Source organism: Zea mays, chromosome 8 (genome assembly GCF_902167145.1).
Source record: "Zea mays cultivar B73 chromosome 8, Zm-B73-REFERENCE-NAM-5.0, whole genome shotgun sequence".
Classification (NCBI taxonomy): Eukaryota; Viridiplantae; Streptophyta; class Magnoliopsida; order Poales; family Poaceae; genus Zea; species Zea mays.
The window spans coordinates 69,757,698-69,773,480 of NC_050103.1; the positions used below are offsets into that span (position 1 = coordinate 69,757,698).

At 42.3% G+C, this 15,783-nt stretch overlaps 1 protein-coding gene and 2 long non-coding RNA genes across 4 annotated transcripts; 1 reads left to right on the plus strand and 2 right to left on the minus strand.

The window, feature by feature from the left end:
* Positions 1-7,850: 7,850 nt before the first annotated feature.
* Positions 7,851-8,789, minus strand: LOC103635331 (uncharacterized). Its single transcript, XR_557307.2, has 3 exons — positions 8,603-8,789; positions 8,016-8,099; positions 7,851-7,917 (listed from the first exon to the last, which is right to left on the minus strand). It is a non-coding gene; the product is annotated as an uncharacterized lncRNA (long non-coding RNA).
* A 181-nt stretch (positions 8,790-8,970) lies between these two features.
* LOC103635330 (uncharacterized) lies at positions 8,971-9,463 on the minus strand. Of its 2 annotated transcripts, XR_557306.2 has the most exons (3): positions 9,393-9,463; positions 9,193-9,282; positions 8,971-9,049 (listed from the first exon to the last, which is right to left on the minus strand). It is a non-coding gene; the product is annotated as an uncharacterized lncRNA (long non-coding RNA). The 2 variants fall into 2 exon arrangements; XR_557305.2 differs by lacking the exon at positions 9,393-9,463 and having other exon boundaries at positions 9,193-9,386.
* Positions 9,464-10,759: 1,296 nt separating this feature from the next.
* On the plus strand, positions 10,760-12,025 carry LOC103635332 (uncharacterized). Its single transcript, XM_020543278.2, has 4 exons — positions 10,760-10,957; positions 11,044-11,160; positions 11,234-11,490; positions 11,581-12,025. Exons 1-4 carry the CDS (start codon positions 10,946-10,948, stop codon positions 11,612-11,614), a joined length of 420 nt encoding a protein of 139 aa, XP_020398867.1. The 5' UTR covers positions 10,760-10,945; the 3' UTR covers positions 11,615-12,025.
* The last annotated feature ends 3,758 nt before the right edge of the window (positions 12,026-15,783 follow it).

A 15,783-nucleotide genomic window follows, 5' to 3' on the forward strand; every position in this document is an offset into this window, starting at 1 on the left:
AAGTGCATGTTGATGCATCGACCTGCATCACCGTGGCTGATGCCCCTATACTTTGGACCTATGAGACCGCTACATGTATCACAGGAGTTGACTTTTTTTTATTATCAATTCATAAGTATAGATAGGAAAGGCTTCACCCCTGTAATGCTAGAGCCGATGGAAAATCGGCTGAATCCCAAGTGAAGTTTAAATGATGAGTACACCCATAAAAAACATGTCCCGGTCGAGGACTGCCGGGCCCCAGAGGCCGGACGATCCAAGGGAAGGCAAGTAGATTCGCAGGGTTCAGCCCAGGTCGTGGACAGTCCGGCCCCTAAGGCCAGACGGTCCGGTCTTTCGCAGGACAATTCGGCCCTTAAGGCCGGGCAATCGCCGCAACATGGATCCAGTGTCGCGGACGGTATGGCCTTTGAGACCGGACAGTCCACAGCCACGTAGAGACCACCCAATTCCTCTGAGGGAGGCATAATAGATGAATTCAGAGATCTTGACAAGTTAGGATAGGGGTTTACATCGGTTGATCCTTTGGAGGAGATCGACATAGGAGATGGTAAAACTCCAAGGCCGACTTTTGTAAACAAGACCCTGGAGACTGATCCTAGAGATGAAATGATCGGACTATCAAAAGAATATGTTGATTGCTATCCTTGGAATTATACTGAGATGTCAGGATTGAGCTGAGAGATAGTAGAGAATCGACTGCCTATTAAGTCTGGTTTCAGGCCTTTCAAACAGAAGACCAGAACATTTTGTCCAGACTTGCTCCCACGAATAAAGGACAAAATTCACTGACTGTTGAAAGCTAACTTTATTAGACCTTGCAGATATGCGGAGTGGGTCTCCAATATTGTGCCGGTAGAAAATAGAGAATCAGGTAAGCTCAGAGTATGCATTGATTTCTGTAATTTAAATAGAGCAACTCCTTAAGATGAATATCCTATGCCTATAGCCGATACGTTGATTAATAATGCGCCAGGAAATAAAATTATTAGCTTTCTTGATGATAATGTCGGATATAATCAGATTTTCATGGCCGAAGAAGATGCGTCTAAAACGGCCTTCATATGTCCAGGCTTCATTGGTTTATTTGATTGGGTTGTCATGACATTTGGTCTAAAAAATGCTGGCACTACTTATTAGAGGGCTATGAATTTGATCTTTCACGAGTTGTTGGGAAACACTTTGGAAGTCTACATTAATGACATTGTAGTCAAATCGGCTGAGTTTAGTTCTCATATAGCTGATTTGCGCAAAGCCTTTGACAAAATGCGTCGGTATGGTCTAAAAATGAACCCAAGTAAATGTGCTTTTGGAGTGTCGGCTGGTAAGTTCTTAGGATTATCATTCATGAACATGGTATAGAGATAGACCTTGATCGAATTAAATCCATTCGAAATGTGGGACCTCCGACCTGTAAGATTGAAATGCAGAAGTTCCTTGGTATGATAAATTATTTATTAAGGTTTATTTCTAATCTAGCCACGAAGTTCGATGCCTTCACCCCTATTCTTCGGCTTAAAAATGATGCCGAATTCACCTAGGGGACAAAACAACAAGAAGCATTTGACCTTATTCGAAGATATTTGTCTTCGACTCCCATATTAAAAGTGTCACAGGTAGGAGTGTCGTTCAGATTATACATTGCAGCCGAAGGTAAAGTTATTGGAGTTGTTCTAACACAAGAGACCAAAGGAAAGGAGCATGTGATAACCTACCTAAGTCAAAGGCTGGTGGACGCTAAAATGAGGTACACTTTCATTTAAAAGTTATGTCTATGCCTGTTTTATGCATGCACCAAATGTAGGTGTTATTTATTATCTAGTCACTGCATTGTTTCTGGTCAAACTGATGTGATCAAATACATGTTGCAAAACCTGATCATGAGTGGTAGAATTGGTAAATGGGCTTATGCACTTATAGAATATGACTTGGCCTATGAACCATTGAAATCTATGAAAGGACAAGTCATAGCAGATTTTATTGTGGAACATCAGATTGATGATGCTCATAAACTAGACATATCATACCTCACTGTTACTCCCTGAACTTTATATTTTGATGAATAGGTTTGCAATGAAGGACAAGGAATTGGCATCGTGCTTGTTTCACCAAGTAACACCTCCTTCGACTTCTCTAGCCGATTTAAAACTTACTGCGCTAACAATCAAGCCGAATATGAGGACCTTTTGTTTGGCTTGGAGCTTCTAAACTGTATGGGAGTCAAACATGTTAAGGCATTTGGTGATTCTCAGCTGGTTGTCCAACATGTATTAGAAGAGTATCAATGTTTAGATGGTACTCTAAATAGTTACCTTGAAAAATGTTGGGGCATAATTCATTCTTTTGATGAATTCAACATTCGACACATATCCAGGGTTGAGAATGTCAGAGCTAACAATTTAGCGTAGGATGCATCAAGTTATCGGATAAAGCGAGGAAAATTTCACAGCATCGAAAATCTGATAAACGATGTCGCGCCAGATTCCCAGGTCTCGGACCGTCCGGGTGTGGGAGCCGAACCGTCAACGTTGCTAGGAAAGTTCTCCTGATTGATTCGGCTGATAACAAAGCCGATGCAATTGATTGAATGACACCTATAACTAATTACCTACGAAATCCTAGTGTTAGGACAGATAGGAACGTTCGACGTACAACTTTCAAGTACGTTTTAATGAATGATGAACTCTACCGCCGAACGGTCAATGATGTCCTGCTTAAATGCTTGGGCCTAGGTGATGCTATATTAGCCATGGATGAAGTACATGAGGAGATTTGTGGTACCCATGAATCGACTCCAAAGATGAAGTGGTCATTGCGAAGATCTGGCTTCTATTGGCCTAACATGATAGTTAATTGTTTCAAGTACTACAAAGGATGTCAAGTATGTTAGAAATTCGGTGACTTACAGTTGGCCCCCGCAGTCGAATTACATCCTATCATCAAACCTTGGCCTTTCAGAGGATGGAGATTGAACTTTATAGGAGAGATTCATCCTTCATCGTCAAAAGGGCATCGGTTCGTGTTAGTTTCCACTGACTACTTTACCAAATGGACTGAAGCCGTTGCTCTGAAGAACATGACACACAAAGAGGTAATTGAGTTCATAACTGAGCATATTATTCATAGATTCGGCATTCCCTAGGCTTTAACTACAGACCAGGGGGCTTCTTTTATGTCAAAGGAGGTATGTGAGTTTGCTGAATTATATAGAGTTAAATTGCTCAATCCATCTCCATATTATGCTCAGGCCAATGGACAGGCCGAGTCCAGTAATAGGACATTGATTAGCCTGATAAAAAAGAAGATATCTGATCATCCTAAGCATTGGCATAAGATTTGTCCGAAGCTTTATGGGCTCATAAAATATCTAAACACCGTGCTACTAAAGTATCTCCGTTCGAGCTTGTCTATGGGCAGGAAGCAGTGTTACCTATAGATATAAGTTTAAATGATGTCAGGTTCACCAAGCAAACTGATCTAACTGTCGGTGATTATTATAATTCAATGATGGAAAATATTGATGAAGTCACCAAAAAAAGAGTGACAGCCTAAAAAGAAATAGAAAAGGACAAGATCATGGTCGCCAAACTCACAACAAGAAGGCCGAGGCTAAATCGTTCTAGGTAGAGGACCTAGTATGGAAGATCGTCTTGCCTCTAAGGAGCAAAGACCGGAAGATTGGGAAGTGGTCGCCAAGCTGGGGATGCCCTTACAAGGTCACACAGGTGATGTCCAGTAACGCCTACTTGTTGCAACATTACAAGGCAAAGACTTGCCCAAGGCGTTAAACGGGTGTTTCCCCAAGCAGTACCATCCTAGTATGTGGCAAGTTGCCTAAGGAAACCGATGTGATCACATCGAGTTAGTTGCTTTTGGTTCGCTCAGCTCCGCCAAAAGGCAGGGGGCATATGTTGGGCACCAAATTAGATGGGCGGACGATTCGACCCTAGGGTCGGACGGTCCGTGGTCCGGACAGTCCACACTGGTGGTGCAGACGGTCCGCGCGCGCAGAATCAATTAGGGTTCCGAGTTTCTTGCGGGATTTGTTAGCTAAAACCGCGAATTTAGCTCGGGATACGGATTGTAACGGGTCCAGATCTCCCCTCTTTGTATACATGGAGGACTACGGCCGATTAAACATCAACAATGGAATCAATTGTAAAGCCCAAAATTGGTCAAAGGAAAAAGACGATGATAAAATAAATAAATAAATATATTTGAGGATTTTTGAAACCTTGGGAAATTTATTTGGGCCCTTGTATCTTCATAGCCAATTAATGGAGCATTATTAGTCGAGTAACCCATAAGCAAATAGGAGTGTGCACCCCATGCTTAAGATTATGCTGGGATACATTTTATTCGACCTCAAATTATAAATGAAAATATAAAATAGAAAAGAAAAAAAGATTTTTAAATTATTCCATTAAAGCACCCTCTACAAAAATATACATATGGTTGAATTAAAATAAATTCATGATGAAGATTATACATTAACCTCTCCTTTAGGACATAAGTATTAACTTTTGAATATATATATATATATCTACAACTATTAAGAACCTATTGTAGACTGCCCCCGCCCGCCTGCCCGCCTAAGCCCGCCCGCCGCGGCCGCCGCAAACGTCGTGACCTCCACTCCCGCCCGCCGCGGCCGCCGCGAACGCCGCGAACTGCACTCCCGCCCGCCATCCAGCCCGCCCCCCGCCATCCAGCCCGCAAGCCGCAATTCCCCCGCGGCCGCAGGAGCCGCCGTGACCCCGCCCGCCGCAATCCCGCCACAGCCGCCGCGAACTACCCGCCCACAAGCCGCAATTCCGCCACGACCGCAGCAGCCGCCGTAACCTCCGCGAACTGCCCGCTGCAATCCCGCCACGGCCGCCGCGAACGCCGCGAAATACCCGCCCGCAAGCCGCAATCCCGCCCGCTGCAGCCACACCAGCCGCCGTGACCTCCGCGAACCGGCCTAACGCCCGCCCGACGGGTGCCGCACGCCATGGTCGACCCGTGCCCGCAAATCCCGGCGTGGCCACTTCAGCCGCCAACCTACGCCGCGATTCCAGTTGACATAGCGCCCAATCCGTTGATCATAACCCCGCATCCCATGCCAACATCCTCATCCGATAGCCACCAACCATATCCCATCGGAGCTTCTGCATACCCCTTCTATCTCCTCTTTCCCCTACGTTCCCACGCCCTCGTCGCTGGAGAGGAAGGAGCATCCAAAGGAAAAGGAGCTTGCCCCGCTGCCTGCCGGAGAGGAAGGAATTCTAATATTGCTCAACCGCGCAGGCCTCGACCAAGGTATGCCATGAGTTCTCCTTCCAGATTTGTTATCATCACTTATGTACTTTTATGAGTTAACCTACGTTGGAGGAAAGTTGATGACCCCTTCGGTCCATCCTTCAAATAGATGCCCTTCTTCAGCTCTACTTTCAGCTATCATTAATACTTCGTGCTCTGTAGTTTGGACAACTCTAAAAACTTTACTGTTAATTCCCCAAATGAGCACAAAATCCTGTTGAGGATTGAACGACTTGCATAAATGATGTATTGATAATGTCCTCTTGAGTTGTGGCTAACCTGTCCAACCTCATATGTAGATAGTGTAGGCAGAAGCAAACTTAGTGATGGTCGGTTGCCCTTAAAAGTCTGTTAAAAAGGATAACTGAGGGGGCTCAATCAGAAGACACGCACTTATATATCTCTAAGTGTAATACTTACACATCAGTTTAATTTAAGTAATAAGTGAGCAGTCACAACCGGATGAGGGATAAGATTTTTTGGAACTTTCTCACTGTGCAACTGTTCAGGAGTCTGAAAACAAGTATTCAGTTGCAGCAAGGATAGCAAGAAACTGTGCGAAACAGTGTATACACAAAACTTTGTTCCAGCCATTCAATATGTACCTTTCCATAAGCAAGTGCATCAGGTAGATTTGATTGATAAGAGGGAGAACGTCTAACCTATTCCACATAATCCAAAAGACGTAGGTACAATTTTAACATTGTAAACTAAGCGGGAATCTAAGCATTATAAAATTGCCATTTCATATATAAAAAAATGCAATATAGAGATTACACAATGACTCAACAGTTACACCGTAAGAGGGGCTAACTCTTACTTGGCTGAGTGTCTCAAGTCACATAGAACTGATACTAAGATTCAAGACCATTCCAAGTGCAATTTTTCTCCCTTGATAATTAAAGGAGACGCTGTACATCTTATGGAGATCAAATATGATGACGACACATTTAATTATTAAAAAACTGACAAGTTGGTTCTGCAGCTATATTTATTTGCATAAAAAGTCAAGGATGTTCGTTGATAGTAGCAAATAGTTTCTTGCATTAAAAACTTTTACCAACTCTGGGGCCCAAACAGTTAGGTGTCAACAGACCAATCTGGGGCCATAATTTATTACTATCAGTTTCACGGGGCATAACAATTATAGGCCTGCTGAATGAAACATCCAATGTGAGAGCAGGTGACCCTTCCATATCGGTTTTGCTAACCCACTTCTCTGAGTTAGTCTTATTGTCTTTCAGCTTTACAACGGCATCAGAACTTTTTGGCACAAGTCCCATAAAATAACTGATAATCTGCACACACCAAGCGAAGGGAGGGAGAAAGATTAAATCATTTGTAGGATTAAGAAACTAAATAAGCTAGAAACACCATACCTCTTGAACAAAACGGTTGAGGTAAACAATCCTAACTTCTGAAAGCTGCCCTACAAGGCTATAGTCATAACCACAATAGTCTTCATCACCAACATTGTATGAACTAAAGTCGATCTGCACAATGGTTTTGAAATTAACTACCTGCATGAACAAAGCTAAGTGGATAAGAGAATAGGAAGCTTCGTTCTGTGCGTGCCGGAGATTGCGGGCTTTTTCGCTGCGTTTCTTGGCACTAATCCTGCAAGCAGCTGTTGTTCCTTTTTCTTTCTATCATACTTCATGAGACCACAGCAGAGAAAAATAAATGAATCCACATACACATTCTTTACTCTCCAATTCCCTCTTACACTACCAGCAGTCAACATATATTTTCATGAACTACACACGACTATAGACTTCTAGAGGCATTGAACGATGTAACCAAATCACTACTACCAGTGGCGGACGCAGGACCAAAATTTAGGGGGGGCCAAAAAGATCACATGAGAGCCATGATTTTCTAGTTCGTCAAGTCCGCCGACTGTAGGGGACAAGTCATATCGTTGCGACGAGCGAGATCTAGCTTGTCGAGCGGATCGACGTCACGATAAAAACAGGACAAAGGACGGAGGCGTCAGGAAGGGGCGAAGTCGGGTGGCGTCAGGAAGGGAATGGATCGGCGGCGGAAACGAGGCAGCGAGCAGACTGGTTTAGGTGCTGTTGGGAAGATTAGAGTCAGACTGGTAGATGCAAGGACTGGATCGAGAGGATCCGGCGAGCAGGCTCATAACATGGTTGTTTTAGGCTATGTTCCAAACCTCTAGAGCTAATTGTTAACTGATTTTAGCTGGGTTGGGACATCTAACAACTAATACTTATTTGAGGGGTATAACTAACAATTAGTTGATCCATTCTAAACCTCTTAGGTAATTTTAGCAACTAGCTATTAGTTTTAGAGATTTAGAACAAGACTTTATACTATCTAAAACTTCGATTTTTTTCTACATTTAATACTAAATAATCATTAGGTATAAAGGGGTGTATAAAATTGAGGGGGGGCCATGGCCCACTTTGCCCCCCCTTTGGATCCGCCACTGACTACTACATGAAGGGGCCCTTCAGCGCAGTTTGGTTTGGTTCAAACAAGCACTACATATGAGGATGAACATAGACATGTCTGTGCTACTGTGGCAGTTTTGACAGAGTAGTAACCACGGTCAACATAATCTCCCATAAACAAGTAGTTCATATCTGGACACTCGTAGATGTGAAAGTTTCAAGATACTGAAATTTGAACATGTTCCTTACTAAATCAGAGATTAAACAGAAGCAAATGAACAGAAAATAGTGAGGTACCTTTCCACCAATTCGGAAGAGTTCAGCAAGATCATGAAATTGTCCATGAATATCACCGCATATAGTAACATGACTCTTTACAGGCTGCAACAATGATAACAAAACAAATCGGCAAAAGTCAAATAACACGACCAAGTAAGAGCCGCATCTGTGGATCCAGCATATAAACAGCGCAGATTATCCGAAAGGGTCCATCTTATCTTCTTGTATTAAATGTTGGTTAAAGCTATACGTTTCAGAAACTTCAGGTGTTCCTTTCCCACCACTAATTTTTTTACAAAAAAGCTTAAAAAGGTAGGTTCAGGGTTCTTTCATCAGAACTTGACGATGATGTGTGGGGATGAAGGCACAATATAAGATGTCATAAATCTACGCATTTAGTTAGCATGCATAAATTTAGTTTGTGCAAGGTGGGGTGGGGTAGAGTGTGGACTGGGAATTAAACAATTTTTTATTGCTAATTGGGTCGGGTGAAAGCTTACGCTAGACATGAAGAAAAGTTAACCGGTCCCAAACAAAATAATATCTCAACTGGTAATGAAATGGAATTGCTGATGACACAAGCCAAAGCAAACAAAACAGCGAACCTGAACATTGCTTTCCTCCATCAGAATCTCCTTTGCCTTCTCACAAAGAGCTCTAACCTGTAGCATAAATTGCAGTGGATCAGAACCTCCCTTCCCAGCAGAGCAATCAATCGTAGATATTAATTCTATAACCTCCCTTCCCAGCAGAGCAAATCAATCGTAGATGTTAATTCTAAAGATCCATTAATAACATGGTGCAATTTTTTTACATCTTGGAGCAACTCAAGGCCCCCATTTCAGCATAAATCGGGGGAGAGAAGGTTATATGGCTCCCAAAGATCATGGTGAAATGTGAGTAATTATGACCATTAGTGGACATGACATAGCAAAGGAGCGTACAGCAAGATATCGTGCAAGCAAACTTGAAGTGATGTGGTTAAAACCCTCAACAGGTTTTCCTTCCATCCGGGTTCCATGCAGCTGTTTCCTCACTTGAGAAGCGAGTGACTGAAAACATCAAATTCCAGGGATAACGTAATTAAAATCAGGTCCCAAGTTCAATCATGTCAGCATGGGGAGAAAATTATATGGCACTTGCAGAATGGTGGCCCAGTTCATGTAATTGAACAAGACGAACATCATGCACATACCTTCCCTAGCTCCACTCCCCACTGATCAAATGAGTTAATTCCCCATATGAAGCCCTAAACTGCAATCCGGTGCTCATAGATGGATAAAAGCTGAAGAGTATAGGTACTGTTAATTCCCCAAATGAGCACAAAATCCTGTTGAGGATTGAACGACTTGCATAAATGATGTATTGATAATGTCCTCTTGAGTTGTGGCTAACTTGTCCAACCTCATATGCGGATAGTGTAGGCAGACGCAAACTTAGTGATGGCCGGTTGCCCTTAAAAGTCTGTTCATAAGGATAACCGAGGGGGCTCAATCAGAAGACACACACATATATATATATATATATGTATCTAAGTGTAATACTTACACATCAGTTTAATTTAAGTAATAAGTGAGCAGTCACAACCGGATGAGGGATATGATTTTTTGGAACTTTCTCACTATGCAACTCTTCAGGAGTCTGAAAACAAGTAGTCAGTTGCAGCAAGGATAGCAAGAAACTGTGTGAAACAGTGTATACACAAAACTTTGTTCCAACCATTCAATATGTACCTTTCCATAAGCAAGTGCATCAGGTTGGGCAAAGAAATTTTACTACTTGTTTTCAGATGAAGCAGAGAAATCAACTCAACCTAGAAAACCTTTCGATAAAAAAGGAGCGTCCAGATCAGCTCACAACCATATTCCCAGCTCGCAACCGCCCAGGCCCAGCACCCGCTCGAGCAAACCAAACTGTGTCTAATGTGATCTACAGAGCAATCTGAAATTGATAAAAAAAAGTGAGAGACGCCTACCCAATATGGAATTTGTCTGCAATTAGAAAGTAGTCTTGCGACATTTAATAAGTCAAACAAAATATAAGTTGTAACTAGCGTATCCCATTTGTGATCTTATAATATGTCAAGCAAACAGATACTTGGTGGCTCACAACAAATAAGAAAATTACAAGTTTATGAGTATTGAGTTCAGTGCTTTGCACTCCTGAATAATTTCATCCTCATTTAGGAGTTCTTCCAATGTAACCAGCGGCAAGTCTTTAAGCCTAAAATCTATCCAATGACACTGATGAGCGCTATGTATTGTGTACTCATGTGGTTACAATATACAGTTCACGTGTTGCTGGTTATTGATGATTCGTGTATTCGCCTCATAAGGATTTTATTTTTCAAAAGCAGCCTGACTGCATCATAGTTATTTGATTCTTTCTGCCTAAGACTGACCTTATGGTACAAAGCATTTTCCTTACATCATCGTTTCAGAATTTTATGGCAGCTTTAGACACAACGAATATGCAGAATAAAATTCACCTACAACGTATATGTGTTGTGAAATTACCAGGATTGGCTCTTGTGCTACTAGCAACCCTATTCTATGATTTATATTGGCATAGACATACGTGCAATATATTTGTGCATTCTTGATTCCACATGTAATTTCTGGAATTTTCTCCTTATATGATCTATCATTGCTGTCAACGTGCATATTAAATACACGATACCTGTTTAAGAGACTACTTGTGTTTATGTGGTACCTATGGTGGAGGATCTGGTTAGTCAGTGATGCTGATGTGCCGTGTTTTATAGGTGTCTGGACAAGCAGCAGCAGTTCGTGTGACGGCTGACAGGTGTGCCTTTTACGGCTACAGATTCCTCGGCTGGCAGGTACTTTCCTTTCTTTTACCCTATTGGCTGTATGAGTTCATTGTTTTTTGTTATTTCTCTTTTTATTTGTTCATTTCCACGCTAGCTGTAGGTGCCTCATGTGGACATGCGTTTCTGGGTAAGTTTTTTTCCAATCAATAATGTAGTAGTATATTGTATCTATACATATAATCCTCAAGTGGCAATGTATATATATTTATCCAGATAATGGTTGGTTTTGGTAAACTTCCAAAGTACCATCAGGATCCTACAACAGAAGAGTTAGCCAAAACACTCGACTGTTGGCCTTCATTGAACTATTATATCACTGTTTGTAAATATGTAAGTATGTGTTCATTTCGAATGTATTTATAAAAGGCACTTCGTTGCAATCCTAATGACTGATATTTTGTAGGTTCTTATGCCATGGAAATTCAATGGATGCTACGCACTTTTCGTAATCGATCATGGTAAAAAGCACGTAACTTTTATAGACTTTACACCCACTCAAGATTGGTGTAAACACATGCCATACAAGAGGTTTGCGGAAGCAATTATCATGGCCTCAAAGAAATATAAGATTGCCTACAACAAGAAACATTTTGGATGGGCAGATGATATTTTTAAGTGGGAACATACAATTCGGTCTGGTGTTCCAATTGACTTAAAAGGGTATTTTCTCAATACCATGTTCTCAACAGTTTAAATTTTTTCTATAATAACCATTGTATATGATATAGTTGGCCAAACATTATTCTATAGGGTTAATACCAGCTACTTCTTCTACAAGCTATGATCATGTGGGGGAGTGCTAGACGAATGGAATTTGATAGGGTGAATGGAGTATGTTTGTTTCATGTTCAAACATACATTTCAGTTACATAATATAAATTTGACGTTTTGTTCTCTTATGTCTTTGTGTGTATGATACAAAGATTCTTCGAAGGAACTTTGTAATTGATCTGTTAAGTTACGAGGATAATTCATGCCGCTATGCCATCCCTGCAAACATACAACAAAGACTTATCAATATCGCTAAAAAAGATTAGATTAATGTACGGTTGTCGACATATTTGCATATTATTAAAAATTGTAAGACATCACATTTTTAATTGAGGTTGCATCAATAAACAGGTTGATGTAGACCAATATGGTTTGTGTGTGGTTTACATGTTTTAAATATAAATATATGTGGGCAGCTAGCACATCTAAATGTCAAACAAATCCCTTTTGATCTTTGAGCTTACAAGTTTCTTCGATAAAAAGTAATTTGATTACCAAGCAACTACTAACTTTATGTATGCCAGACCTCTGAACTGAATGTTGTTTAAGTCTTTTCTGTGCATTGAGATATTAAGTTTATACAATTTGTATGCCTATATTCTACTATACCAGATTACATGTTCATGTCATACATCTTAGGACCTGGCAATCTATTTTGACCTGTATTGCTCTTCTTGTTTATAGGCACATGTTGTTTCAGCGATTTTGAATTTTAGTGAGAATTGTACACCAGAATTTTTGACGCCTTAACTGGATGGAATCATGAATAAATTACTTGTTCTTCTTCAGGTATGCAATTACTTGTGTTGAATTAGGTTTCAGATTGCTTCAAATATATTTGTTATCATGGTTAGTAAACAATGCTAACTGCTCATGTTCATATTCTAGAATGGCAAGCAAATGGTGCACGGGGGAGCATTGATAGCTCTAGCGTCAGTAGCAGATTCATCACATGTGTTGTTCACTTGGGAGTTTTATGCATAGTGAATCTCTGTTATTGTGCATCATGGCCTCATGGGGTTGTCGTATTGTTGTAGCTCTTTCTAACTTACTCATAATAACAACTTTATATATCATTTACATTGTTTTTTGTTGGTCTAGCTGATCATAAGTTTGTAGCAATAACTTTTTTGTTTGTCCATTTACGTGGGGCAGCAGGCCGCTGCGCTCTTGGGAGAGCAGCCCATCTACCACGTCGTACAGCGTACCATTGGCTACGGGGCCGCCATGCCCTCAGTGGGGCTGCCCGGCAAGGAGGCTGGGTATTTGGGGGAGTATCGGCGAAACATCATGGCTCCCGACGAAGCAGGGGGCTGCGACCAGCGCGCTGGACGTTGCTGGGGGCCGTCTGATGCTGGCGGCGGCTGCTGCTTGGGGGCAGCGACAGAGTTCATGATCGTCGAGACTTTTGATACCAGATTGGTAGGAGCTGCGTTCCCTATGCTGACGATATGTTTTCGTTGCAACGCACGGGCACCCACCTAGTATATACATATATCTGATTTATCTACCCATTCATAATCACCTTTTCTTAAATGGAATCATGTGTGTGTGCATTTCATATTTAAAAGTATTATTATTATTATTTTATTGCTTAGAGATAATGAATGAATAAACTTGTATCATGTTGAATCTTAGTTTGTACAATACCACTAGAACTTAAATTTAAAATAGATTTTGACTTGGTTTTGAATTTGAATTTAGAAACACAAAATAAAAATAAAAAAGGAAAAAGACTCAAACTCGCGCTTTGGGCCTAATTCCCCAGCAACCGGCCCAACTCCCTCCCTACCCCGCCAGCCCACTTCTGCCTCCGGTTCCACACGCGCGCCTGGGAGTGTTCCGTCTCGCCGACATGTGGGTCCTCCCTGTCATATCTATCTCTCGCCTGCGCGCAACAGACCCCGCACGGACTCCGACGAAATCCTCGCGCTCGTGCAGCTAAACCGGACTCCGTTGAGCAAAACGTGCCTGGACTCCGTTGCCTTCTGCCCGCACTTGCTTGCGGTGTTCTCCCTGACTCGTGGGACCTCTACGACAGGGCCGTCTTCTCCGGTGGGTGCACGCACGACTGATCCATGTCGCGTTTAGTTTGAGGATTTGTTAGGATTCCATCGATTTGACCATATCCATCCCGCCGCATCACACCTATAAAATAGCTACCCTAGCCTCGGCTTGGGGTATCAATCAATCGCGCCAGGAAGCTTCAACGCGAGGCGCTCGTCACCGAGAAGCAGGAGGATGACAGCTGGTCCGCCATGGGGGAAAACACCGGTGCACTGGTGCTAACGCCTCGGTTGGTGGGTGGTTAGCTTCTCCTGATCACCGGGCACCTTGGCATGGTGGTGGTGGCCACTGCGACGACTCGATGGCTGGGCGATTGCTCGCCGTCGCAGGGGATCCGCGCTCCGCCATGGCCAGACTGGTAGTCACGGCACGCGTCGGTGAGAACTCTACCACATGGTTTGCGGTATCCTCCTCTACGCGTAGCATCATCGGGATTGGAGTTACAATGTCCGAGTGCAGTTGGGGTTGTTGGCCGGCAATGGCGGCCACCGCGGTAGCGCACCCCGCCGCCGGTGGTTAATCGGGGGGGGGGGGGGGGGGAAGAGAATAGGGGGATGTGTCGCGGGTCGTTAATCCGGGTATGGGCGGCTCAGATTAATAGCCTCGTACTGGTTCAGCTCGGTTAGATCGTGACCGCAGATCTGTGAGTGAGCGGGCAAGGTTGGTCTGGAACCGTATAAAATCCCGAGCGTTAGATCTTATGTGGGCGGCCGGATCGTGCGGCTCATTGAGGGCGTGCGGATCGTGGGTCGTAGAGCGTAGATTCTGGATCCAACGACTGAGAGAGGATGCAGGTTTATAATCAGTATAGATCTAATCTGGGTCGTAGCCTCTAAATCCAGTGGCTCTGGTTGCTTCTTACCCTTTCGGCTGACAACTTTGCTAAAACATCCCCGTGCTTTTATGAAATAGAAATCGCCGTCCTCGGTAGTAGGCAAAACTTGCAATAGGGTCCCTAGACATTTTAAATATACCCCTGGAAACCTTTATAGAGTTAAGATAAATAATTAAGAAACCTGGAAACTTGTTTATGGCATAACTTACTCGTTTTAAATCTGTTTTACTCCGTTGCAGTTGCGTTAGCTTCATAAAAATATTCTCTACGTACTAAAAACATTAATCATACCATATCTCATACTTTTATAGTTAGATATTCATTTAACCTATGTTTAGTAGATTAACCTCTCTAAATCCAAGTTAATCTATTTATAATTATAGTTTGGCTAAAATATGATCCCTAATTATATAATGATTTAACTTAAAGTTGAATTAATTATTCATTTAGGTTATTTTCTCACATGATCTATTAAATCAACATAAGGTCTAGTTTTAAGTGCTTAAATTGCGTGGATCTTCGGAAAATCATAACTCTTTAATTGTAACTCCGAATTTAGTGGTTTCGTTCCCACGATCTCGTAGCAACACGTAGATTATTATTACATTGTCTATTCCTATGTTTGGTGTGATGTTAATTATGTCTATACCATGTTTGTTTGTATTGCTACGACTAGCAGTGAGGTCACGAGTCACCTGAAGATCATCCTGGTACCTATAATCTCAAGTCCCAGGCAAGTTGTGCCCTTGATCACTTCTTTTTACCCAGTCATGTTCTGATTAATCATAATGATCTTCATAGGTTAATTTTGATGGGACCCAATAGGTTACCCTAGTTTGACTATCTTTATACCTTGTTCACCACTGATTTTTTGGGTAGTACCTGCTATTGCTTTATGTGGTTTTGGGTATAGAGATACATTTTGTTCATGATTATATCTTTATTATCAGTTGTTATTTACTGTTCATGTTAAGATCATTATGTTAATTGGAACATGGAGAACCACCCGGGAAAACAGTGCTACCACAAGGGTTTAATGGGACGCCCTTGGCTGATTAACTAGGAAAGCTAGTGGATGACTACCTTACCCGAAAGGGGCAAGGGCAGTAGGGGAGTGGTCAGTGTAGAGAGGTCCTTGGTTGATTTTGCTGCGATGGCGGTCAGGCGAGGGATTCCTGCACTGGAGCTTTCTATAAACTGTAGCGGGTTTTCGGAAGCTAGTGGAACTTTGTAAAGGCCTCATAGTGTTACCCTGCCTCGCCTCCTCGGTAGAGGTGTGT

Coding starts and splice junctions, on each gene's coding strand:
- LOC103635332 (XM_020543278.2), top strand. Junction 11,161..11,233: donor ATATCACTGTTTGTAAATAT/GTAAGTATGTGT, acceptor GATATTTTGTAG/GTTCTTATGCCATGGAAATT. Junction 11,491..11,580: donor GTTCCAATTGACTTAAAAGG/GTATTTTCTCAA, acceptor ATTATTCTATAG/GGTTAATACCAGCTACTTCT.